The sequence below is a fragment of the Biomphalaria glabrata genome, chromosome 3, assembly GCF_947242115.1.
Source record: "Biomphalaria glabrata chromosome 3, xgBioGlab47.1, whole genome shotgun sequence".
NCBI classification, from domain to species: domain Eukaryota; kingdom Metazoa; phylum Mollusca; class Gastropoda; family Planorbidae; genus Biomphalaria; species Biomphalaria glabrata.
This window is the reverse complement of record NC_074713.1, coordinates 46784900-46810278: the sequence shown is the minus strand read 5'-3', so window position 1 is coordinate 46810278 and position 25379 is coordinate 46784900. Positions and strand designations below refer to the sequence as shown.

Below are 25379 nucleotides of genomic sequence, written 5' to 3'. Positions count from 1 at the left end.
ACTACACTATACACTCTATCTCGATATTCACACTACAAAGAAAATGGCTCATTATAATTATTAAGTAGGGCATACCTGTGACATGACACAAATTTTCCGCTCCAGTTCTACACTCACAACCCTTGTCTACAATTAGAGGTTATTTTTTAGTCTTTCTGTAAATCATCTCTTAGTCTAAACATCACATCTACATTTGTATGTTATCCTTATAGATATCATGTTTTGAAGTGTTTAGCCTTTTTAATACAATTCTTTTTCTAAAGTATTCCTAACTGGCCCACCTCTATCCTCAGCAAACAATCAGCATTAGCCAAACCTTTTGCAGGCCTGCATCAGGCACTAAATGGAAGTTGTATCTTGTTAACATTCCACAGAAAATCAAACACTAAAACTCTTGAATATTAAAAAAACAAATACCAATAAGCAGTATAAGTGTGTTGATGTTACAATTTATTGTGAAGCTGACATGATGATGACACTTAACAAATTAGTGAACACAAAGCATCAAACTGGTACACTTCCTAAACAGAATTTAAACTTAAGATCTGAATGAAGTACTAAATGTCTACATTTCAGAGTTTTTCTCTTTCTGGCATGTTTAAATATAGGAAGTTCACTAACACTTTCCAAATAAAATGACATATCATTATTGACATATCATTGTTAGTTCCCAGACAATGAAGCAATTTTTTTTGTTCTTAGTAGAGTATATAGCTTTACCCTTCTCAAATCTTAACGATATTTTCCAATATGGTGAAATAAAAAAAAAGACTAAAAAACAAAACTATTGTAGTAATATATTACGTTGATGATATTGCACTGTTCTGTAATGGCATACCAAGACGACTCCAGTGAAGTCATGATGAGTGGACTATCAGCATGTTAACATTTCTTTTTATTTTCTTCATAAAAACATTTACAACCAGATAAGATGACGCATCTCTGAATTCCCAAAAAACTTTTCTCCTATCCACAAATACCAAGAACAAAAAAATGCAGCTAAAACCAAACCGATTCTTCAAGCACATCCAGACAGACTAATAGAAATAACACATGCACATAGTTCTGATGTACAGAAAAGCACCATTAGATTGGATTATTCACTGTGATTAATTAAACAGATTATCACAGTGACTCCTTATCAGTTCTCCAATGACAAATGTAAGTTGAAAGGCTTACTGCAGTTTACTAGCTCAAATTGAAAATAATGGACATGCCCAGAATGGCATCTGCATTGCAAATGATTAAATATAAACTTTAATAATAGTCATTAAAAATAATCAAATTAGAAAATAACTACCATTAAGTAACAGACAGTAGTGTTTGTTCTATAGGTCCTTTTTAAAATCTTAAAAAATAAAAAATGTAATTTGCTTTGCAAAATAGCTTTAAATCAAAACACTTAACTCTTTCTCTCCTAACTGACGATACCAACCTTCATTCCACTAGAATGTGGTAAATAATTACGGAGAGAAATAGTTAAGAAAATATTTTTCATAGAAAGGCAGTCAGCATTCATAGTGAACCTATCTAGAGACAAAGAGGTTTTAAAGTGAGTGCAGAAAAACAAGTTAATACAATTTTTATCACAGCTGTTATGGGAAACCCCCTTGTGGGACTACTCTTCCATCACCAAGCAACAAGGATTGTGTCCCCTGGTTCTAAAGAATAGAATCCAAGTTGTCTCATTTCATTGTCTAGTTCTATCTCAGGTCCATTGATTTTCTAAGATAAAAAAAAAATATTGGTTAACCTTAAAAATGTTTCATAATATAGCTTTTTAATTTAAATGGTAGCTAACTTTGAGCAGATAAAATATTAACAAACTCGCAGGTGGGCCTTGTGGGTCAGTAGTAGTCAAAGATAATGAAAATCACAACATACTGACAACATTTTCCACAATTCTTCCTAGAAAATAGCATAGACACCAGAGATTATAGATAGCTCACCTTATGACTGGAATAAGAAAGTCTGGGCTCTGTGTTCATTTTGTATAATCTTTGAATCAAAGTTTTCAACTTCTGAATAGACATGGTAGCTTGAAGAGAAAAACAAATACATGTTGAGATATTTATCTTACAGTGTAACAGTTGAGCTTTACAGGTGAAGTAAATCTAGTCATTTTACTTTTACAGCATAAAATGCAGCTAAAACCAAACCAATTCTTCAAGCACATCCAGACAGACTAAAAGACAATACACATACAATACACTTGTAAAATACCTGGAAGTTTTTTATCTAATGTTCCCTTATCTGGATGCTTAGGACTGAATATTTTCACATCTGTTTAAAAACAAAATATTTAATTTGTACAAAGCTTATATTAATTCACTCTGTATGCCTGTATGGTAAAAAGTGGCTACACATTATTTCTTCCACACTCATCTCGGATCAAGCTAAAATTTTGCACAATTATTTCTTTTACCTGACAAAACAAGAATCAATAAAAAAAAATTAACCACTAAGTTATTGAACTATTGGTAAGTAATTATTTTGTTTTGGTATCTCAAGGGAAAGAATTTATACTTGACTGAAGTGGTGGTATAAGCTGAATTAGTCCCCTTAAAGGTCATTGTCTAAGTCTTCGTGAACACAACATAAAAAATAGGACGAGACTATAGAAACAGAAGATAACTTTACAATCTTCCATGTTCATAGGCTCTCAACAAGCAGAGTGGTTACCGTGTTGGCTTCAGAAGCCTGAGAAGGCTTGAGCCATGAATTTGAATTCAGGTCCTTTTTTTTTACTTTTCTATATCAAATTTTATTACATGACTGATCCAAACTAATTGATACAACTATGCTTAATATAAGCTTTGTTTTTTTTAAAAAAGTTTTTTTTTTAATATTTTCTTTTTCCTCCTTTTATTCCATAAAAATGGGATGTGTGGAAAACAATTAACAGCCTATCAAGGGGCTCATGTTTCAATCCAGACTAGAGGTGAGCTGAGTGCCTGAAGGCAGCACAGAAACCTCCTCCCAGATACCCCCCTTCCTCTCACAGGTCAACAAAAGAGACTGGACCAGAGCGCACTAAGCATGCTGTAGCATTCAAGATGCACTATACAAAAGTAATTAATTTTTTTAAAAATGTCAAGGGAATAGTTCAGGCACCAATATTGAATCTTTCAATTTTTTACCATCTGTCAAGACCAGTGGTGTTCTCAAATCACAACATTGTATTCTCCCTTGCATTTTTTTTTGTCCATCTGACAAATTTAATTCATAGGTTCTTAAGTTATCAGATGCTTCTCCTTACTGAATATTTCTACTAAACTTATAAGCTTGAGTTTGTTAAGAAACATCTATTCACATTCTAATAAAAGTATATTGTATGTCAGTCTAAAGATTAAGGTTGAGTGCAGTATTCCATGTGATAACAGAAAGATAGTTTGTCACATCTCTTATGGATATAAAAAAAGAACCTAAGTAAAAACTTACTTAATAAATTGTCTTTTAACGCTGATGATTTCTCATTAAGCTCAGAGTCTTCAGGTGCTCCCCATTCTAGAGTTGAAGAGACAATATTACAAATCTTAATTTAGCAAGTTTAAATAGATTATTGTGGATTAACTACAGCAGCACAAAATAAACACATTTTTATTCCCCAATTAAAAAAATGAACTACTTGAGGGCTAAGTGCATTGAGAAGGATGTGTATCATTATAATCTGATGTTTGCTCATTTTTGTATTTCTAGGCCCTCAGTAAAGGAAGTAGAAGAGTACATGACACTAGCAACACTAACTTGATAAGAAAAAGACATACCAGTATCCTAATTAGAGAGAAAACTGATCCACTTCTTTAATTGTGTATCATAAAGAGAAGATAAATGTACCATTACCTTGTTCTACTCTTCAAACTCATCACCAAAAATCTTTAAGACTGCCAGAGAAAGAAACTATTTAATTAGAATACTCCACCAACCCTCCAATCTATAGTTCTTAACAAATGTTCAATTTTATTTTCCAAAAATCAGACAACACTAACATCTTCAAACTATTCTATAGAAACACGTCAGCAGCCCAGCCAGTTTTAGCATTAGCTTTTCATGTACAATTGTATTTGAACAAAATAGAAAGCTTCTTATTTCAAACCCAGAATGAAAAGATAATGAAATAATTCATTGGATTCTATCATTTAAAATCTACCAGCATGGCTCAAATTTTATTGGTAGGACTGGTTTCGACAAATGCATATGAATGTTATATTTCTTTGTTGTGTTGAAAAGGACAACATACTTAAATTCTCATTAATTCAAAAGTACATTGCTAAATTATAATAAAGAAAAGTAAAAAAAATTGTGTAAATATTTGAAAGTATTCACACCAACTTACTGTCTGCAATAATTTGGTATCTGGGATGATTTGTGATGAACTCATTATTTGGGTTGTTTTTAAGTTTGTCACTGTTACCACCAGCCAACTTCCACTCAGTACCAAAGCGTTTTAGGTAGTCAATTTCTGCACCTTTTCTCTCTTCAAATGAAATCTACAAAAGAGATTGACACTTTAGTCTACACAACAGTATACTATCAATGCTGAACAAAACTGTTTCAATAAAAAACTTTCCTGAATTAAAATTTTGGTAAGTGACTCAATGATATAATAACAAAGTCTAACTATACAATTCAAATGTGTTGCATGGAGTGATGTTAACTTAGTCAATTTAGAAGTACACTTACAGGAGTTCTACTAATAAGTTTCAAGCTTCCAATTTTGGCCACAAACAGTTGACGGACAGTGTCATAGGTGAATGTCCTTAAGATTGGGTTGTCTGCTACTTCAAGCTCCTCCAGGTGGAGTAATTTATTGAGCTCATTAATGGAAGACCACTAAGATACATAAATATTTACATTAAGATCATTTTAACAAATATTTAACAAACATAGAGATACACCTTTTAAACGGAAATAACAAAAATAAAAACCAATAATAAGCTAGAACAATAAAGTTTGTAAACGATTTACACAAAATTAAAAAACATTTGATTGCAGTGACTCAAAGGCAGCACATTGTTAATTTGAATGAAAACAAATTACCAGTGCGACTAGTTGTTTTTAGATTAGTGTTGTCTCTCAAATATTTTATACAAGAGTTTGGAGATATCAAATCATCCTATTGTGGTTGCCAACAGATGTCAGAGGTGAAATTATGTCACATAATTTGAGAGACAACACTACTCCAAAACAACACATTAGATAGATATTAGGCTGACAAAAAAAAAAAGGAAATGTGCTCCTGACACTCTCTATCTTGATATGCTAATAATAAATAATAATAATAAAAAAAGCAACAATTAAAAAAATGTTCATACATATCAGCAAAAGGACATTTTTTATGGTTGCTTAAAAAAAGGATAAAGCTGTGTAAGACTTTAAAATTTTCTGCTCACCTCTGTGATAAAATTTGACTTGATGATCAGAATTTTTAATTTTTTGAAGTAAGATGTTTTCTCTGTAGGTGAGCAGTCTGGGAAGTGAATGGACCTAATTTGATTTTCACTGATTACCAGAGTCTCTAGCCTATAGAAATGAAAGTCCATTAATTCATTTAGTATAGATAGAAAAAAAAAGTTACTTGAATCATCTGAGACTGTAAGGATAGGTTCAATAAGGAAAGGAAAAGAAAGATAAATAACTTAATAAAGAAAACAATAGATACAACATTATCTAATTTGTCTAAGCAGAACTAAATTGCTTAACATTGTTAATAACAATGTTGTTTTATAAAAAGCTGACTTTGGAATCAGAAAAACTTTACTTACATTGGGAGATTTCCTAGTTTGAGAACCTCTTCCCAGTCTGCAATTTTGTTAGTCATTAGATCTAAATTCTTGAGGTGTTTAAGTATATGCGTGGAGTCTGACAACTGAACAAGATTGTTGTAAGATACATGCAGTTCTTCAAGTAATACAAACATAGAACAACATCTTAGGATTTCCTTCCATGAAAGATTCATTTGGTTCATAGTTGCATTTTTTAGCTTAGAAAAGCTAGTGCATAAAGCTGTAGGCTCATTTGGAAGCACAAGGCGATTTTCACTGTGAATACAAACTTTGTAAGTCAGATACATTCATCTGACTGGATATTAAATTTTAAAAAAAAATTGTTATATGTTATTAATTTGACCTGAACATTTTTTGCATCCCCCAAAGGAACAACCTGCATCATAAGCTCCCCCCCCCCTCCCTACGACACACTTTTCTAACTCATTTATTCTATTATTCTTAAAATAAAACAACTTTTTCTAGTGAATAGTTAAAATGGTTGCTTTTTTCGATAATTGAGTCCTTCATCCTTACAAATGCATTCTTTTAGATTTTGGATAAATATCTTTTACAGTCTGAGGTAAGTGATCCCTTCTATAATTTAGACAACGCCCACACACTTCTTTGTCCCATCAGTCCTAAAGAAAAAATGGCATCCTTAGAAAGCCCATAATATAATACACCACATCAAACAATTTTAGGTCCATGATTCTAGAAGTTATAAAGTTGAAATACTAGCGTTGGTTCTACCATGCAAAAAAAAAAAAAAAACTTTCATAATTTCCCACATCTGCATTTTCTTTGGTTCTAGATCTTTACTTAAAATATAAAATTAATAAATTTATCCATTTTTTTTTTTTTTGAAAACTAATAAACAATAGGTGGTGTTGATCACTCTTCAAACAAACATCCCAATATAGTGTTTTGAAATAATCCTCTAGTTAGCATCCATATTCTCACCTGACAGTTAGATCCCTGAGGTAGGGCAACTGTTTGGTCATCTTTGCAACACGTTCCCAGGAAGAGATTAGGTTGGCAGTCAGGTCAAGGTCAGTAATGCTGGGACACAGATGGCCCAGTTCACCTTCAGGTCCTCCAGCGTAAACTTTCATATCATAAACTGACACCTTCTTTAACTTATTGAATTGACTGAAACAGAATATTAATAATCACTCTGCCTAATAAAAACAACAACTTTTTTCTAATAAGGATTTAGAGCTACGGGTATTAAACAATATATACATATTTTGAGAAAAGTAAAAAGTATTTCAATAATATAGTATCTCAGTACCCTATAAACATACTGACTGCCAGGATTGCTAGATGCTTCTATACATCAGACCCCATATAAAATGTCAAGAAAGGAAACATTAAATAGCAAGTAATCTAAACTAATTTTTTATTAAGCAAAATTAGCTTTAATACATTTTATATCATTGTCTTAAACTAAAATGTAAACAAACACAGAACTTGGAAGAGATAGAAAAAAATACAAAAAAAAACATACATTCACGAACCTCTGCTGTAAGTTGACTTTCTTGGCTCCAACCATCTCTACATTGGTTTTCTTAAAATTCTGATCTAAAACAAACAATTCCTCTTTCTGTATGCCTGCATACTCATCTTTTTTCAAGCCGTACCGTTCTTGCAGTGCGTGGACTATGGTTACACCACCTTTCACTTTCTTGGGTCTCACAAAAGAGCCAGATGTAGGATGACTATACAAGTTTTTAATAAAAATAACAATGGATGATTATATGGTAAGTTAAATAAATATAGCAATCTTGTAAATGATTATGGGAAGAAAAAATGATTATAAATGGGCAATACCTTCAAAAATTGAATGATAAATGGGGGGGCTAGCCATCTCTCCAGACTAAATAAACTAGAAAAACAAGCAAAATACAAAAAATATACTTAAAAAAAAAACAACAAACAAAGCTTATATTAAATGTTAGTTTGGATCAATCATGTAATTTAATTTGTAATAAGCCTCAGACAACAATCTAAAAAAGGGATTAACTAATTGGTTAATTTTTTTTTCTTTATTTGATTCTTGTGTTGTAAGGTAAAAAAAATAATCGTGCGAAATTTTAGCTTGATCCGAGATTGGATGTCGGAGAAATAACGTGTACAAACTTTTGGACAGACAGACAGAGTGAGTTGATATAAGCTTAGTAAAAAAAAAAAACATAAAGAAAAGAACAAATAGAGGTGATTTTTAAACTTTAAAAGAGATTTAAAAGGAAGTGCAAACAATTCTAAAGATGCTTAGTGTTAGGCAAATAATTTATGACATTGATACGTGTAAATTCAGAGAATCTAAAGGAAATGTATGCATCAAGAAGGATTTGAATGCTCATTTTATAAAAAACCTGGCCAAATGCTTCAATGCCTTCTTTTAATTTCTCCTGACTTTTGATTACATTAAAAGGGTTAACAGGGAAGATATGTTAAACATTATGCTCAATGCTATTATTCTGTATAACAGATAGAATCAAGTAAAAGAAAAAAGTAAAATTCCTCTTTCAGATATTGTGATCTTCAGGGCGGATCATCTGTTTCTGTGGCCCACTGTTAATGAGGGTGGCACAGTAGCTGAGTGGTAAAACGCTTATCTTCCAGAGTTCCAATTCAGGTGAAGATTATTAATTTTGGGATCTTTGGGCGCCTCTGAGAAACAGATGATCTTAATATCATCTGCCCTATAAATAGAAAGATCTGAAATGGGAACTATTTTTTTTTACGGTTAATGAGGGTAACATGTGGCCAGCACCACAACCAACTGCTTTTACTTTTCTCCAACCAATGTCAAGTAACCATTACAATTGGGTAGACTCAGGGATGCCCAAAGATCAAATCAAGACCTCCAAGGGACAAAATGAAGGATAGTAATGAAACTTGCAGACTCAAAAATATGCATACCTTGTGTGAAAATAAACAACTCCCTCATGGGAACCATTGTGCTTGCCTCGTGTAGGGTCATCCCATTCCACTCCAAGCCATAAGCCTAAATCCAAAAGTTTTGAATCAGTCAATAAATATTATTAGGAATATAAAGTAATTTTATAAAGTATCTACCTCAACAAAATCCCAAGAAATTAAACTTTAAAAAAAAAAAGCTAGAGTAATGGATAGAAAGAATGCTTTGGAAACCAAGGACAAGTAAAAAAAAAAAAAAAGATTTAGTGGACCCTACTGGAAATATAATAAAAAAATACATGAGGCTGAAAACATTTGAAAAAAACAAAAAAACAAATCTTATTGAAAGAATTAAATGCTAAATATTCAAAGATAACAATTTTGCTTAATTAAACCATTACTTCAATGTTGGTGTTTGGGTTTTCAAAAAGGGAAAGAAAAAACAACTTTAAAGTACTGTACAGTAAAATTTTAGGATTAATTCTTATTAAAAAAATCAATCATAACTTAAAATGAGCAAACACAAATATTAATGAAAAAAATCTATCATAACTTAAAATGAAAACATAAATATTACTCAGCATAAATATTAAATACATATCTGTAAAAGAATATATAAATAACAAAAAACTACTTTGGCTAAGTTATTAAAATCTTATCTTGATCATAAACAATGAAATAGTATATAGTATTATTATTGAAGCAGCTAGACATAATCTAAATTCTACCTTTTGTTGGTGGAACCTCTCCTATAAATCTTATACATGCTCGATGACTATCACATTCAACCCTGTCTCCTACCTGAAGAATTGACCCATCTGAGCGATGAAGATCTGATATAATAGAATAAAAGGTTTAGTATTAGTTTACGTCACTAGATATGCAGATAAGAAGATAGTCAGTTAAATTAGTTTATATTTAATAAGCGAAGAAGATCTGACTAATAGAATAAAGTTAGGTATCCCCGTATTGGCATATATAGTATTATATAGCTATACATATAGACTGACTATAGTGTATAGTATAGTAAACAATATAGAGTATAGTAAAATATAATAAGGCAAAGACAAGGTTTTGTTTAAAATTATATATTCTGAGATAATCAGATACTGATACAAGTGATAGATCAGACTAGATTCTAGAGCTACATTCTAATAATAATCTAATTCTAATTAGATCTATATCTATATATTCTAATTCATTTCATAAAATTTAATTTAAATGATTGTAGATCTAGATCTAATCTAACAACACTCAACAGTGAATTAAATTTAAATTGTGGTAAATGTATATCTAAAATTGTTGGCCAAATTGTTATCTTTAAATAGTTTTTTAAAAAGTTTTAAATTAATCTAAAATCTTATGATTATCTTAGTGATTAGTCTAAAAAGTTTAAAAAAGTAAAGCTAAGTGAAGTAAGTGAAGTCTTAGCTAGATCTATCTGAAATCTATAGTCTAGGCCCGGCTACTAGATCTAGAGTCTACGACGATTACGATTTATATAGTATTATATACTTATTAACTTATACTACTTATAGTCTTATACTTATACTGACTTATAAATTATATGCGTCTACGCTACGGCCCGGGCTAGGGACTTGGGAAAGAAAAATCTGAATATTGAGAGTTGAAGACTGACAAATAAAGAGTTGCTACTTTTAAGTGCTGAAGCATATTTCTTTTGTAATTTACAAACACAACATAGTCTAGATCTAGATCTAGTAATAGAATCTAAATTCTAAATAAGTTATAATTTCAATTGTTTACAAAATCCTATCTTACCGGAATCTTCCATTTTATACAATGACAAATAAAAATATGTATAGTTTTATGAAACAAAGCTAATTTATTTTAATATCTTTATTGAACAAAATATTTGGAATCTTTTCATATTGCGAAATTTAGAGTCTATTTAGAGCTAAATATATGTGTTTTAATTGAAAAATAATTAATTAGTCTAGTCCTAGTCTAGATCTGAATAAGTTTTACAATGAATAGATCTAAAATCATCTATATAGAGTCTAGTTATATACTTTATATAGGTCTGTGGTTTCTCATCGATCCAACATTTTATGTTATTCTGAGACATTGAAGTAAACAAACTAGAAATCGAGATTTAGATCTAGAATTTAGATCTAGATCTAGAATCAAGAGATTTAGACTAGATTGACTAGATCTAGAATTAGATCTATATATAAAGATCTCAAGATTCTAATATTTAAAAAAATCCACTTAATTTTCTTTTTCCATTTTGAGAAACATAATTAAACAATATTGAGAATATTTGAATACTGTGACTTGAATCAAACTTGAATGTAAACTAAAATTAAAACTTAAAACTGTAAACTTAAATTTAACTTAACAACATCATCCCATTGTATATGATTGTTCAACATGAATCATTGAATGTCATGAAACTTGTTCTTGGACTTGTTGTAATCTAGATTCTAGTTGTAGAGTAAAATTTAAAATGTAGAGTAGAAGAGTAGATGAAGATCTCTATCACTATGTTAATGTTAATTTTAATTTTGTCTATAAAATATTGTAATTTAAATTTAGTTTTTTTTTTCGAATAAAGTTTAAATTATTAGATATATAGACTTGCCTAAATTTAAATTAAATCATGACTGTCATGAGATCTCTAGATCCTGTAGATGAGTAGATATATAAATATAATAAATAGATACAATAATGTCTATATTATGTATATGAGTGTTTCTCCAGTACTGGTGCCAAAAAGTGTCACATTATGCTAAAAATTAAAGTTGAAGTTTTTGGTTTCATTTCAACTGTATTCACTTCTTCAACCAGTTCACTTTAAGAATTTATCAATAGAAAATGAATTGCAAGATGTAGATTTTGACAGCAGTGTCTATTCAAGGGGTACCCCCATTTGCGTCACAGGTGCATCACCGGGACACCACTTGATAATTTAACAACAACCAATTGATAAATTCATTGTATTTTAGCATAATATAGCTGTCTTTATTGATATTAGTCTTTAGATACTGAAATTTATGCTTTTGCATAGAAAAAGTGGATTTGAGCTCAATTCAAAAATTGGGACACCGTAGCACCTGTGACACTACAAGTTAAAGTTTTTTTAAAAGATATTCTGTGAGAATATAGAAATTATTTTATTTTTGCACTAAAGTGATCCATTAGACTTATTATTAAGTTCACTATTCTAGTCATAAAGTACCCATTTGTAAAAATGCTGCTTTAATTTCACAAAATGTCGCAGGTGCTTCATGGGACACCATTTTTTTAAATAATGTTTATAAGTTTACATTTTTGTCTTATCTGTGCACAAGTGAATGATCATTATTATTTTTAATTATTGACAAATATATATTTTATATCTTTTGTTAGTTTTAACACACAGAAAAAGGTTTGAAAAAAAAAAAGAAAGAAAAGAAAACACATAAAACTGTACACAAATTTTATTTGACAAATTCAGAAATCAAAACATTCCACTCTCAAACTATTGCCATTAGTATCAACATCACTTCAGTAACAATCATGTCTGCATACACTAACTGTATGCCCTGCACTTCTGGATATACAAATATATTTCTTTTATTTCTGTGCCTTTTTAAAAAATTATTTCTGCGCTGATCATCCAGGACTTCTATCACAACTCCTGTTGGAAAAATTACCAGCAATGTTGAAAAGTTAATACTTCAATCTAAAACATACTTTGAACTTGTTTATTGAAATTAAAAGGTACACAGTGCAAAAAATTATACCTGGATAGAATATTTCCCCATACTTGACAATCAAACAGCTATTTACAATGTACTTTTGATGAGTGAAGGAAATTGTTTGGGCCTGAAAAAACAACAACATGAGGCTGAAATACTTAATTTCTAAAATGAGTCTAAAATTATTTAGCAGGGTATATTATTAAAAAACAACTTATACAATACAGGTAACATAAGATTCAATGAAAATGTTTATATGTAAAAGCTCTTTACCTTTGAATTTGAGCATATGGGACTGACATCCAAAGAGTCTTCAAGATTTGACTAAGATTGCACTACTGAAGAAAAAGAAACAATTTCATTTAGAAATCAATTAGGTAATTTTAAAATGAATAATGTTTTTTTCTCAGATAATTGTAAAGTGCTATTTAAAAATAAATAAATACAAGTACTTACCATTTTGTTTCTGAAGTTTGAACACCTTCCAAGAGCCACATATTTCATCATGCAGGCACTGACTGCCATATGAATTTCTGCATGGATAGCAGAAACAGCTTCTATTTCTGTAAGCAATAGTGTTAGGTGTAATACCTCTCACTAGGTCATTGAAAGATCCTTCTTTATTTACTGGTCGCCACTTTGATACCTTTTGCAGTGTACCATCACTCTGAACATACTCAGCCGTCATCTTTGACCACATACTATACTCCACTCTGCTAATTCATCCGTGCAATTTTTTAAAGGCTCAATACTTGTTAATTAAATCCACACCACAGTTGCTACATGATCTTTCAATGCACTGCAGCTTATGAAAACAATTGGCATTAGTTCTTGGGCATAGAGTTAAGTCAAGTGATGAAGCTGGATTTATTAATGTCAGCTCTCTGTGTCCTTTTTTGATCAGAAATTTATTAATGCCCTCTATATAAAGAAAAATCTTCAAACAGAACTCACATAAGCAAGACTGCATCTTATGTTAAGTTGCTTTTGCATGAAACCTTTTCCTGTTTGAGCACTAACAGATGATTGAGAGGGATCAGTTCTTGAGACATCCCCTCTACTGTAAAAAATGAATATTGTTTCCAAGGCATTTTGTGCAATGCAATCACTTCATTTTTTTTCTTGCAATTTGTTCTGATTTGCACTTGGACATAAAACTTCTTAACCAAAATGTTAGAAATGAGTAGCACAACCTCTGAGTTTGTTGTACTTACTAAGGATACTGCAGAGTACTTATCTATGAGCACTAGACATGACTTTTTTTTTTTGCTGGTGGAGTGTAGTTAGGTTTTGATACTTTCTTTAATGTTGTTTAGAAAGATGAGCTTTCTTCTCTCAGGTAGGCGCAGAAAGCGTATGTCATGGACAGCTTTACTTTTTCTTGGGGAGCATATTTGTGTGAAACCATCAAAAGCTGCAGCATATTTCTTGGGTGACCTAGGCAATTTCATCAAAGCCCTTGAAACAGCCATTCTTTTTGCCACTGGAGTCTGGAATCCAGTACCTAGTGATTCACCAACCTCTGCTGAGATGACATTAAGTGGACTATTAGCTTGCTGTTTTCTTTCTTTGCATTTTCTGTTTATCCAAGCTTTTTCATGTGGGCTTAACTAGGCCCTGTATGCAGCTTTTCTCAACCTTTCCTTTTCTCTCCGCTCTAAAACAGCAACACGTGTTAGAGACTCAGGCTTTGATGCTTGTAAATTTAGAGTCTTTCTTGGCTTGTAGACGTCTTGAAACTCTAACAGATACTCCATTACTGAAATCTGTAATTTATAAAAAATGTATAAGTATCTAAATAAATAGATCTATTATATATAATATAGGCCTACTAATAAATTTCATAAACATATAATATATTATATATTGGTGCATTATTTAAATCTAGTCTAGTAATGCCCATAATTGCTTGATAGGGATAGACTCAATCAATAGTATAGGACTAGTACTGTTAATTATATTAACTTAAGTTATAATCATTCAGTGGTAGACTGAAAGAACTGAATACAATATAATTGAATATACTGTATAAACAATACAATGGAAATTAAGTGCAGGTTAAACCAAACTTTGTTTTAGATACTATCTACATTTTAATATAGAATAGGTCTATAATATAGATCTAGTCTCTAGATATTTTTCTGGTCAATTTAAAGAAAAATATATTATTAAATCTAAAATTAGATTCTAAATCTAGTCATAAATGCTCTAGTCTAGAGTCACTAGTCTAGATTCATAAAAGATCTAATGATTTCTAATCTAATAATCTAGTTTAGATCTAAATCTAGATATTGAATTAGATCTAGACTGACTAGACTATTCTACTCTACTCTAGGTCTAGATCAAGACTCAAGAGTAAATCTAGCTATAATATAATGAATTACATAATTAGATCTAGATCTAGAGTAAATCTAGATAATGAATTACATAATTAGATCTAGATCTAGAGTAAATCTAGATTTAGGTCTAGAGGTCTAATCAGTCTAGATTTCTAGATCTAGAGTTAAGCTCTTTAAAGTTTTAAAGACAAGTGTCCGAGATGCGCCTCAAACGAAAGATCCCCATAGTTCTAAATCTTATTTACAGTAATAAGTAAATTTTAATTATTTAATATTTCTTAAACAGTACCGCTTTATTTCTTTTAGATGTAGCTAATATTATCTGACACTGTAAAATCTTTAACAAACTATCACTAAAATCTATTTGGACTTAACAGACGCAAACTAGGACACCATTTGTAAACAAACGGAGTAGTGTCCACTGAAACGCCCCAAACGATGTAAAGTAAAATTACAAAAAATATAAAATGAAAGATGTCAAAAAATGTTCATTTAAAATGATTAATTATGAAAATAGTTTATTACATATATTAAAAACATTTAATCTTAATTAAAACTTCCATGAATACAGAAAACGTAACAAATCCAGAACTCGTATTAGACGCTACATGTGACGCCATAATTTATGCATGGAAAACACCAGCACGGGGTCCCAAGGAGCGCCTCAACGCCTAATCCAATTTACTTCTCAAAATAAAAACAAATTAATTATTTTAAATCGCTACACACGTCTACTATTACATCAACATAATTGTTTTAGAAATATAAACTTTTTGTTTAGTAACAGGCTTTAAAATTGATTAACTTTACGATTTAAGACTAAATTGTGTTCAAGACGCTTCACGTGACGTCATGATTGTATGGTTAAATTTAGTAACCTCGTAATAAAAAAAGCACTTCGATTTGGATATTGCAATCAAACTTATTTGTAATAAGCTTAAATTTCAGTAGAATAATGAAATATCTACGTACCTGATGGGTTGTTGATTCACAAAAGATCACAAAAAACAGATTAAATGAGGTTTTTGTGCAAGATTGCCGGCGATTGATCGTGTCGACGCTTGAGGCGCATCAATGGTTAATTGTGGGACACGCTATTGTTTACGTACTCCTGTTAATTACTACGCTAGTATTTCCAGCGGAAACGGCACTTCTTTTGTTCTACACAATACCTGTGATGCTCAAAAGAACTCTCATTCATAAAAAGTAGTGTCGTGGGAAAAATAATCCCATTCTTAACACACGCAGCACAGGCGCTTCATCTGGGACACCTCGACCTATTTTAAGCTCGTTATGCATGTTTAGAAAGCTTTTAACAAAAAAAATACTTTAAAAGAAATCTTTAATGCTTGTTGTAACAGAAATGCAATGTTGAGCATATTATTTATTTCTTGTTTACAATTCATAAAGGATTGTAATTCCGTATAAAGTGGGACACATCGCGATGCGCCTCAAACGCCTTTTTGTGGCCGTGTTTAATCAATATTTTGATAACCTTGAGAAAAACTAAATAATGACATTGAAATATGAGGATCTTGTTAACATATTCCAACAAAGATGGAAGTTTTATGCCCCTTGGTTTTAGTACGATATTAATTCAATCATACCATGGTGTTCCGTGTTACATCAAAAGCCGCCATTTTGGGTAGTAATTTCACACATTTTTTACAATTTCAATATTTCCCTAGCACCTTATGAGCTCAAAATATCAAAATTTATAGATTAACCATTTCTTAATGCAATGTAATGCAAATTGTCACATTTGAATAACAATCTTATGAAATACTGACTTTTTAGTGAACCAACACCTAGTTGTAACCAGTACTGGAGAAACACTCATATTCAGTATATTGACTAAGACTAAGTCACTAATTAGAATTAGATCTATTATAATATTATAATCTTGATCTAGTATAGACCTCTAGTCAACTCTAGTGACAGTAGACTACAGTACCAATTAGTCCTTAGTACCACTGAGTAGTGAATCTCTACATCTACATTAATTAGATCATATAATAGATCTATATATATAAGTATAATTAGTATAATTAATATATAATTAATATATATATATATTATAATATATATATATACTGTAAATGTAGCAGTGTAGATTAGGATAGTTGCACCCAAAAATTTTAATTGATCCTATACGGTATACCAACAAATGTGTAATATAGAATGAAAGATGATGAAAAATGCTTTTCAACAACACCAAATTTATGATGCTAGCATTATTGGTTAAAAAGTTATTGAGATTTTAAGTTTGTCTGAAGCGTCCTGACATCTAAGTCTAATGGACTTTAGGGATTTTATATAGAGAAATTTAAAAAAAGTGAAGCTATTTTTTTTATGTGAATATTTTAGAAACTATTGTGAGTACATATAATATACAAAAGTATATATCAAATTGTAGTTTCAACTGAGGAATTTTTAATTTTTAAGTGGCAAATCAAAATGAAATTAAAATTTTAAATATCATTAGTAAATTATGAAAAACTAAAATTTTTATAATTTTCTTTTAATAGATTATAAAAAGATAAATGCTCCCCATCGTCAAGTTTTCAACACAATAAGCTTTTGAATTGATCTAGATCTATCTAGTTATTATATTTTAGATCAGAAAAAGAATCTTCAGATTTATGATTTAAATCTATTTAAATATATATTATATTTCTTTGAAAGAATATTTTAGATACCTAGATTTACAGATTTTAGCTACTTGTGTCTCGACATCGACTGTCCAAAAGAACTGCCAATCATACAGATCTTTATTATATTTTATGTTAACAATCAATGATATTGGTATAAAGAACTTAAAGAAGTGATTGAATCAATTTTACATGTCTTAGTTTTCACTAATTTTATTTTACTAATGTAAAAATGGACCCTTTTGATAAAAGGTCATCACAGCCTTCTAAAGTGACATTTTAGTACATGAAAAAAGTGTGAGCTAGGTTTTAAAGGGTCGTTGACTCGTTTGATCATAATTAATTTAGTATCATTAGAAAGCTGAATGAATTTTCTAAGTGTATGGTTAAAAAATGTATATGTACGGAGACCTACATTTTTTTCCTTGTTATTTGAAAATTTCCTAATTTTTCTGATTAATATATTTTGGAAATAGTAAGAGACAAAATAATTTTTTTTTCCACTACCCATTAGAGGAACCTCTTTTCTTTAGAGAAAACTCAAGAAAATGTCATAAAAACACTCAATTATAAAGCAATGTCTTTTCTGTAAACCCTGAACAGGAAATTGTTTTCATGTCAAATGTGTTTTAGATCCAGAAATGGCCACCTGTGCAAGTACCTTCTATAGATCTACTTATAGACGATAGTCTTGAAATCTGGATCTATCTAATTTATATTTATCATTTAGATGTATAGAACAATCGGCTAGATCTATAGAATACTATAGTATAGAATATCTCAGATATCTGCTACTGCTATCTAGTCATGAGATCTATAAAAAATGTAGTCATAAGGCTTAAGATCTAGACTTCTAGATTTATATGTATATATATTATTTAATAATAAATCTTAGATATAGTAATAGTATTTTTTATAGTCTTAACTTTAGTGTAAACTTTAGTCTATTGTATATAATATTTTTAGATTTTTGTATCTCTTATCTTGTAAATTATAGATTCTCATTCAAAACTAAAGGTTAAGATTAGATCTATATCATACGTGTTCATCTATCTAAATCTAGTCATGGATGTTAATTAGAAACTTTTAAAAACTCTGCTAGATCTGCCCTTGCGGAGTCAGGCATCCCCTTTGAAATCTAAAAATAAACTTACTATGCAATGCTGCTTTATGCTACATGATACAGACATATTGTGCTGTAGTTTGTCATTGTCTCAAGTTTCCTTTCTTGGACAGGCATAATCAGCAGACCTTTGCCTTTGTGCTATTTCTCTTGCATTGGCCTAAGTAGGTGGCAAATATTTTAATATGTGTCCTGGCAATTAAAAGAAAAAGCACACATAATATGTATATATTAAAAAAATTAATTGCAATTTTACTAAAATAAACTTTAGTCCTATAAACTTATGTATTTTTTCTTTCATTGACTTTAGACTTCCTCAAAATAAACTCATAAAGAAGACTGCTGATTGAAGATGTAAATCTTTGTTTAAAAAAAAAAGAGTGGGAGCTATGAGAGCACAGAATTATGAAAGCAATCTTATTTAGTTGGGTCAGTTCAGACATTCGACATTGAGATGGCATTGTACTTTGGAATTGAATTGATCAAGAAGGAAGGAAAATTCTTTGTCTTAGCAGGAATTGGTGTCACAGTTATTATCTTGCTGCAGTTATCTAGTTACCAAAATAAAAATACACATGTGGAGTCTTGGCTGGAGGCAAATAAACTTGGCCACTTGAAAGACTTCATCCTTCAAACAGGTTAGTGAATAACATTACATGGTTGTTATTTATTTGTTGTTGCTTTTTGTTTTTTTTTTCAAAATTTATATTATAGTGTAATGGATGGCTGGATGGCTGCCTGGTCGTGCGGTTTGCGCGCTGGACTGTCATTCGGATTTATCGACGGTCGAGGGTTCAAACCCTGCCCGCTCCCATCCCCCGTCGTCCTGCGGGAGGTTTGGACTAGGAAGTAATTATCTTCAACTCTGAAGGAACATCCGAAACATGTAAAACAATGGAGAGCATTCAGCATTCAAACAATAAATCTTCACATTTTGCATTTTATGTAAACCTAAGACCAAAAGCATTTTGTTTATCACTCATATCTATTTTGTCTTATTGAAAATGTTTTTTTAAAGAGTTAACTTGATTATGCAATCAAATCATTGTAAAAAAAACTTTCTTGTGTAAACTTCACAATCATTGAAAAAAATGCAACTTTCACTGAGAACATTTAAATAAAACTAAACATTTATTATCGTTGAAATGTTTTGGTATGTGTAATTCACAATTGTGGAGGCACTGTGGCTAAGCGGTAAAGCGCTTGGCTTCTGAACCCGGCGTTCTGGTTCGAATTCTGGTGAAGACTGGGATTTTTAATTTGGGGATCGTTTCTAAGTCAACCCAGCTCTAATGGGTACCTTACATTAGTTGAGGGCAGAGGCATAGCTAGGGTGGGATAGGGAGGTGGAGAATTTGAAAATTTGAAAGTTTTTTTTAAATTATGAGATAGTGGTACGGCGATGTCAATAATGGTAGCAGCTTTTCTTTTTTTTTTATCGATGAGCAGCAGATCAGGGTGATTAAAATCTACCGTTTAGTCAGTCAAAATAGGCCTATCCCAGTACAGTAGATGATCAGTAGATCAGTAGACTCGAGAACCTCTTGTGGTGAGTATTTGTAATAAGGAGGAGTATCCTTACCTATCAAATTGTGTGTCAAAGCCAAGTGCTGGTGCATTAGCTTTGCAACTTGGTTATGGCGACCTAGGTAGGCTGATTCTGATAGGGCTGAACATCCTGCCATTATGTGTTCAATAGACTCACCCACATTTCCGGCATTTGTCAACAATATTGAGTTTTAGGATATGTTTCTCCTAATTTTTTGTCCTAATTACTCTGTCCTGTATTGCTGTAACAAAGCCTTCAGTTTCAGGGTAGAGATGACCTGCTTTGAGCCATGCTAAGGAAGCAGCCTTGTCAATGTTGTCCCCATCTAGTAAAGCCAGGAATTTTCAGTGGAGTGTTTTTTCTTCCCATTGGCGAATCTCATGTCCAACGTCGTCCAAACCAACATTAACATCAACATTATTTAGGCTCATTATTATTATTATTATTATTATTATTATTATTATTATTATGTATTATATTACTTCTTCAACAGGAGGTCCTTCATTAGCGGACACTTTAGAAGTTTTGTACAATGCCAGATCAGACTGTCATATCCTCTCCAGTCTTCACCCTAATGACAAACAGCTGTTGATGGGAGCGGTGAATAGATTGCATGATCAACTGGAACTAGAGTTGTGGTTAACCCAGAACAATTTGAGTGATGTTATAGAATTGTGAGTTCAGGCAAGAATTACAATAGGATGAGTGGTACTAAATTTATGTAGTTAACATTGGACTTTTTTGGGGGGCGTGATGTCATAGTGGCGAGGCGCTAAGACTTATGAACCAAGGTGAATCCTGGTGAAGACCTGTTTTGAACTTTGGGATTTCAAAACTCCTTTTGAGTCCACCCACCAGTAACTGACATATGGTTAGGGAACTCAAGGTGGTTGGTCATTGTGCTTGCCACTTGACATCCTGGTTAACCAACTGCCAAAGAAATAAATTAGCTTTACCTTATCCATAGAATGCAAAGTCTGAAAGTGGTATCTTTACTTTTTATGTGTGTTTTGTAAACTATACATTAATATCAAGTGACAAGCCTGGTACCTCACTTGATATAATCAGAGGGCTGGAGATTAATGCGGACTAACACTGAGTGGCGAGGCGCTAAGACTTATGAACCAAGGTGAATCCTGGTGAAGACCTGTTTTGAACTTTGGGATTTCAAAACTCCTTTTGAGTCCACCCACCAGTAACTGACATATGGTTAGGGAACTCAAGGTGGTTGGTCATTGTGCTTGCCACTTGACATCCTGGTTAACCAACTGCCAAAGAAATAAATTAGCTTTACCTTATCCATAGAATGCAAAGTCTGAAAGTGGTATCTTTACTTTTTATGTGTGTTTTGTAAACTATACATTAATATCAAGTGACAAGCCTGGTACCTCACTTGATATAATCAGAGGGCTGGAGATTAATGCGGACTAACACTGAGGCTTTGGGGGCCATGAGACAGTTCTTTTCTGTGAACAGGGAGGAAGCAGTGGCAAAATTCATTTTCACTGCCCTAAGTTTGTTTGATTCATAGGCTATGACAGTAATGTACAAATGGGAATATACGTTGCCAAAAAAATCCTAGATTGTTTCCAGAAAAAAAACTTGTATGTCCTCACATGTGTTTCCCTAATGAGATTCTCTGTGGTGATGGTCTAATAGAATGAAGACAGCGAAACTGTAATTCATTTGGTAGAAATCGGGACCATAATTTGTAAATAGTTGTGATCACTTATGAAACTGATTAAGAATGAGCTGACAATATATAAAGAAAAGTACTATTTCATTTTATAAGGTTCAGTTCTTCCAGTGCATTACATTGTTAGCTCAAATAAATAGATTAAAACAACAAACTGTGCTAGGATGATTCACTTCAGTAATAACCTTCAAGCATTTCCACAAATATATAACATTTCAGTATTAGCTCCCTTGTCAAGAAACAGATGCTCTTAACATCATCTGCCCTATAGACCATAAGGTCTGAAAGGGAAACTAACAAGGAACTCTAGTGACACCCTAACACTTGTATATATATATATATAGTGTTAATTAATGTAAATTGCATCAAGATAAAAAAATATGATTGTGAAGAGAAAAGGTGACATTTAAAATTATTTGTTCCCCTCAGGCTGCAGAAAGATAACATTGTGAGCCTAAAAGAGTTTTCTCAGATGAAAGTTGCAGACGTCAGTCACCTGTTAAATAAATACAAAACTGATGATAAGGAGAAGCTGATTCAAAAATGGTCTATGCTAAAAGAGATGCTGTCTTCTGGGTCAAAGGTCATTGACAATAGAGATCTGATTGACTATGTCAGAGGGAAGAGCAAGCTAACACTAACTTCTATCTGTAAGTACTTATGATTTTATCTTCTTTGATAAATTAATTACAGCTGTACTTCATAAAAGAAGATTACATCCTAGTCATAACCTAGATGTAATATCATTCAATGTTATTCTTCTGCCGAAACCCCTTGCTAGGGGTTAGCAGGATTTATTTGGGTGAATCAGCTTCTGGGGTTTCTATAGAAGCTTTGTGTTATCATCCTTATATTTTGAGCCCCCTTCATTAGCCATTGGAGAATGAGGCCCCAACTTCTAGTCGTTGATGATGTCATTCTAGTTAAAATTCCAGCTACAAATGAGGTTCAAGGCTTTTTTAAGTTTGTTTTCCTTGGCTTGTAATACATACTTATACCATTATCTTTTTTTCCTGGTTTTAGTAAAATGTTCTGTAATTAAAGTCCTCAAAATTTATAGGTTAGCTTGTACTTTTATATCTGTGCTTAGCTGCAAGTTGGTTGTAAGTTGTTTAATAAAATGGCAATAAACTTTTAATTCTTTTTACGTTGGTCATAAATTTTGATATTTCCAATGACGTTACACATTTTTAAAAATGTCAATATAAAACTCCCCCTGCACTTATTTATCAGGGCAAAAGAATGAAATATATTGATGTGTAAAACCTTTCTAAGAGTTTTGATGAAAAGTATTTTTTATTGGTTTCTGTTTTGGAGCAATAATATTTTAGAAGATTTAGTGTAGAAATTTACTCTGCTAAGCACTTGGTAAGATGTGTGATTGCCCAAACTTTATCAAGGACATTTGAACCCTGAACTATTTCATTAACAGTCTAAATTTTTATTTTGTTGGCCTCCTTCAGTTGTAGAACGTCTTTGGTTCATCTCATAAAGCACTTTCTCATGCGACTAGAACCCTAGTTAGGGAGGCATTTTGTTTTGGTTGTAGAGGAACCAGCCTGTTTTCATTTGGCATGCCTTTCTTCCAGAGCTGATCATGAGTTCAAATTCTGGTTACGATTGGGATTTTGGGAAGTCCACTGAGTCCACCAAACTCTACTCTAATGAGTACCTGACACTAGTAGGGAAACGTAAACGTGGTTAGTTATTCTGTTGGCCACATGACACTTTTATGAACTGACATACATGTGTTGTTAACATCACCAAAATCAGTAAGGAGGATTTCACTTTCTTACTAGAAATTTTATTTTTCATTTTTACTTCTCAAATGAGTTTGTTTAATGCTTGAGCAATAATCAACATACTAAGATGGATGTGGTTATTGTCTTGAAGGCTTGGAGAAACTGCTGCAATCAAACCACATGATCAGTTAGTCATTCTGGCCAAACTGTTATAACGGGTATCAGTTGTTTTTTTTTTTAAATTAGAATTTTAAGAGACCATTTGAGGTAATTGAATTTGTAGGCAGTCAATCTTTGGGATTGTAACAAGCCCTTTTAAGTTTTAGCTAACAGTTCAGAATTGTAACTGAATATTTGGAATAGCATCTGTAATTTTAGCTGTCTTTTGAAATATTGCTGACCATTTTTATCGAATGAAACAAGTACTGCATAATGTTATAAGATGAATCTGATGATAATAGGAGTTTGTGTTAGAAATAACTAGCTTCGTCTGAGTGGGATGGTACTGTGGTGAGCACAAGAAAATGACAATTAAATCTTGCTTTGAAAAAAAATTTTAAGTGTATGCAAACAATAGGCAAATTTATTTTTTGAAACAAAACAAACTATGCATTATGAAGACATATATAGTTTTTGCAGCTAAGAACATTATTATTTTTTTATTATTAATTTAACATACACATGGTACCGGTACACATTACTTTCCTTTTTATTATCTAATATATAAAGTAGAATGTAAGATGTATGTATGTATGTGTGTATGTCCCTAATAGAAATCAAAACTGTTTGCCCAATCTTAATGAAACTTGGCATAAACATTCCTTAGATAATAGTGGTGATCTTAGGATATGTTAAGTTGCTCTACGATAAGAAAGATTTAGGTCAATGTAGTACATATTATTTACACGCCTTATTAAATTATGATTTCAAAAAAGGTTAAAAGGTTTAAGTGTAGATAACAAAACCTAACAAAAAATACTTGCTTATTTCATTAAAAAAAGTTAAGGGATTGTATGCTTTCAGAAGGATCTGTTAATCCTACTTTTAGCCTGACACAAGCTATGATGAAATTGGATTTTTTTAGTAGGCCTTTTACTTTTTGAAAAATTAATGTGACAAAGCAGCTAAAAATGATCTAAGAGAGTTTTCAGCATTATTATAAAAAGTTGGCATCTGACCTCATAAAAAATAGACGCTTAAAGCTGCAACATAAATTGTATGTCTTTGAAAGATGAAAAGTTAAGATTTTTACCAGTATAGCTAGATCAGTGGAAGACCATATAAGAGTTGAACAGTTTCCTGTTGTCTTTGCATTTTTAAGGATGTTGTCATTTTGAATACATGTGGACTGTATTGTATATGAAACATGAGTTGTATCCCTTTTGACTATTTGAGGATAGAAAGCCAGTTTGATCTTAGGAATGATTAAATTTAAGTTTAAAAAATATCAAGAGTGAAACTCAGGGTCTAATCTCTACAGCTAGCTTATGTATGTATAATCACGGTAACGTAAGTTTTATGAATTATAGATTAATATTTAACTTTATCTGTGATTCTATATACATACACACCCATATGACTTGTGGTTGTTGTTGCAGACATTTTTTTTTTATTTCCAATATTTTTTACAACTTTTGTTTCGCCTAATTGTAAATGCATTTTTATGTACTGAGAACTCATAAGTTATGCTAATTGTTTTCAATGGATTTAAATATTTTGGAATTGGTAATTTTTAAATACTTATTTTGTGAAATCTGGAGGCATTCCCTCACTGTCCATGGCCCAGTTGTTGATTTATTGTGACCTTCAATAACCTCCAGATATTTTAAACCAAAAAGTTTAGAAAATAAAAATATCATGTCCCCTTTCCCCGCTAAAAAAACCC

At 31.5% G+C, this 25379-nt stretch overlaps 2 protein-coding genes and 1 long non-coding RNA gene across 3 annotated transcripts in view; 1 reads left to right on the top strand and 2 right to left on the bottom strand.

Moving 5' to 3' along the window:
- Nucleotides 1-429: 429 nt before the first annotated feature.
- On the bottom strand, nt 430-10588 carry LOC106073201 (tubulin-specific chaperone E-like). Its single transcript, XM_056022351.1, has 13 exons — nt 10473-10588; nt 9419-9523; nt 8694-8778; nt 7286-7486; nt 6729-6917; nt 5766-6041; nt 5394-5523; nt 4684-4833; nt 4337-4490; nt 3442-3507; nt 2224-2283; nt 1950-2038; nt 430-1725 (listed from the first exon to the last, which is right to left on the bottom strand). Exons 1-13 carry the CDS (start codon nt 10483-10485, stop codon nt 1630-1632), a joined length of 1614 nt encoding a protein of 537 aa, XP_055878326.1. The 5' UTR covers nt 10486-10588; the 3' UTR covers nt 430-1629.
- A 304-nt stretch (nt 10589-10892) lies between these two features.
- LOC106061940 (apoptosis-resistant E3 ubiquitin protein ligase 1-like) overlaps nt 10893-25379 on the top strand; it is a 119713-nt gene continuing 105226 nt past the window's right edge. Inside the window, exons 1-4 of the mRNA XM_056022347.1 lie at nt 10893-11005; nt 18818-19145; nt 20550-20730; nt 22182-22402. Of these exons, the coding sequence (XP_055878322.1) occupies nt 18962-19145; nt 20550-20730; nt 22182-22402 (586 nt within the window). The 5' untranslated portion in view covers nt 10893-11005; nt 18818-18961. The remainder of the gene's footprint in view (nt 11006-18817; nt 19146-20549; nt 20731-22181; nt 22403-25379) is intronic.
- On the bottom strand, nt 12119-13370 carry LOC129924920 (uncharacterized). Its single transcript, XR_008776791.1, has 4 exons — nt 12851-13370; nt 12668-12732; nt 12440-12521; nt 12119-12333 (listed from the first exon to the last, which is right to left on the bottom strand). It is a non-coding gene; the product is annotated as an uncharacterized LOC129924920 (long non-coding RNA).

Coding starts and splice junctions, on each gene's coding strand:
- LOC106073201 (XM_056022351.1), bottom strand. Junction 2,039..2,223: donor ATTAGATAAAAAACTTCCAG/GTATTTTACAAG, acceptor TTTCTCTTCAAG/CTACCATGTCTATTCAGAAG. Junction 1,726..1,949: donor TTTCTTATTCCAGTCATAAG/GTGAGCTATCTA, acceptor TTTTTATCTTAG/AAAATCAATGGACCTGAGAT.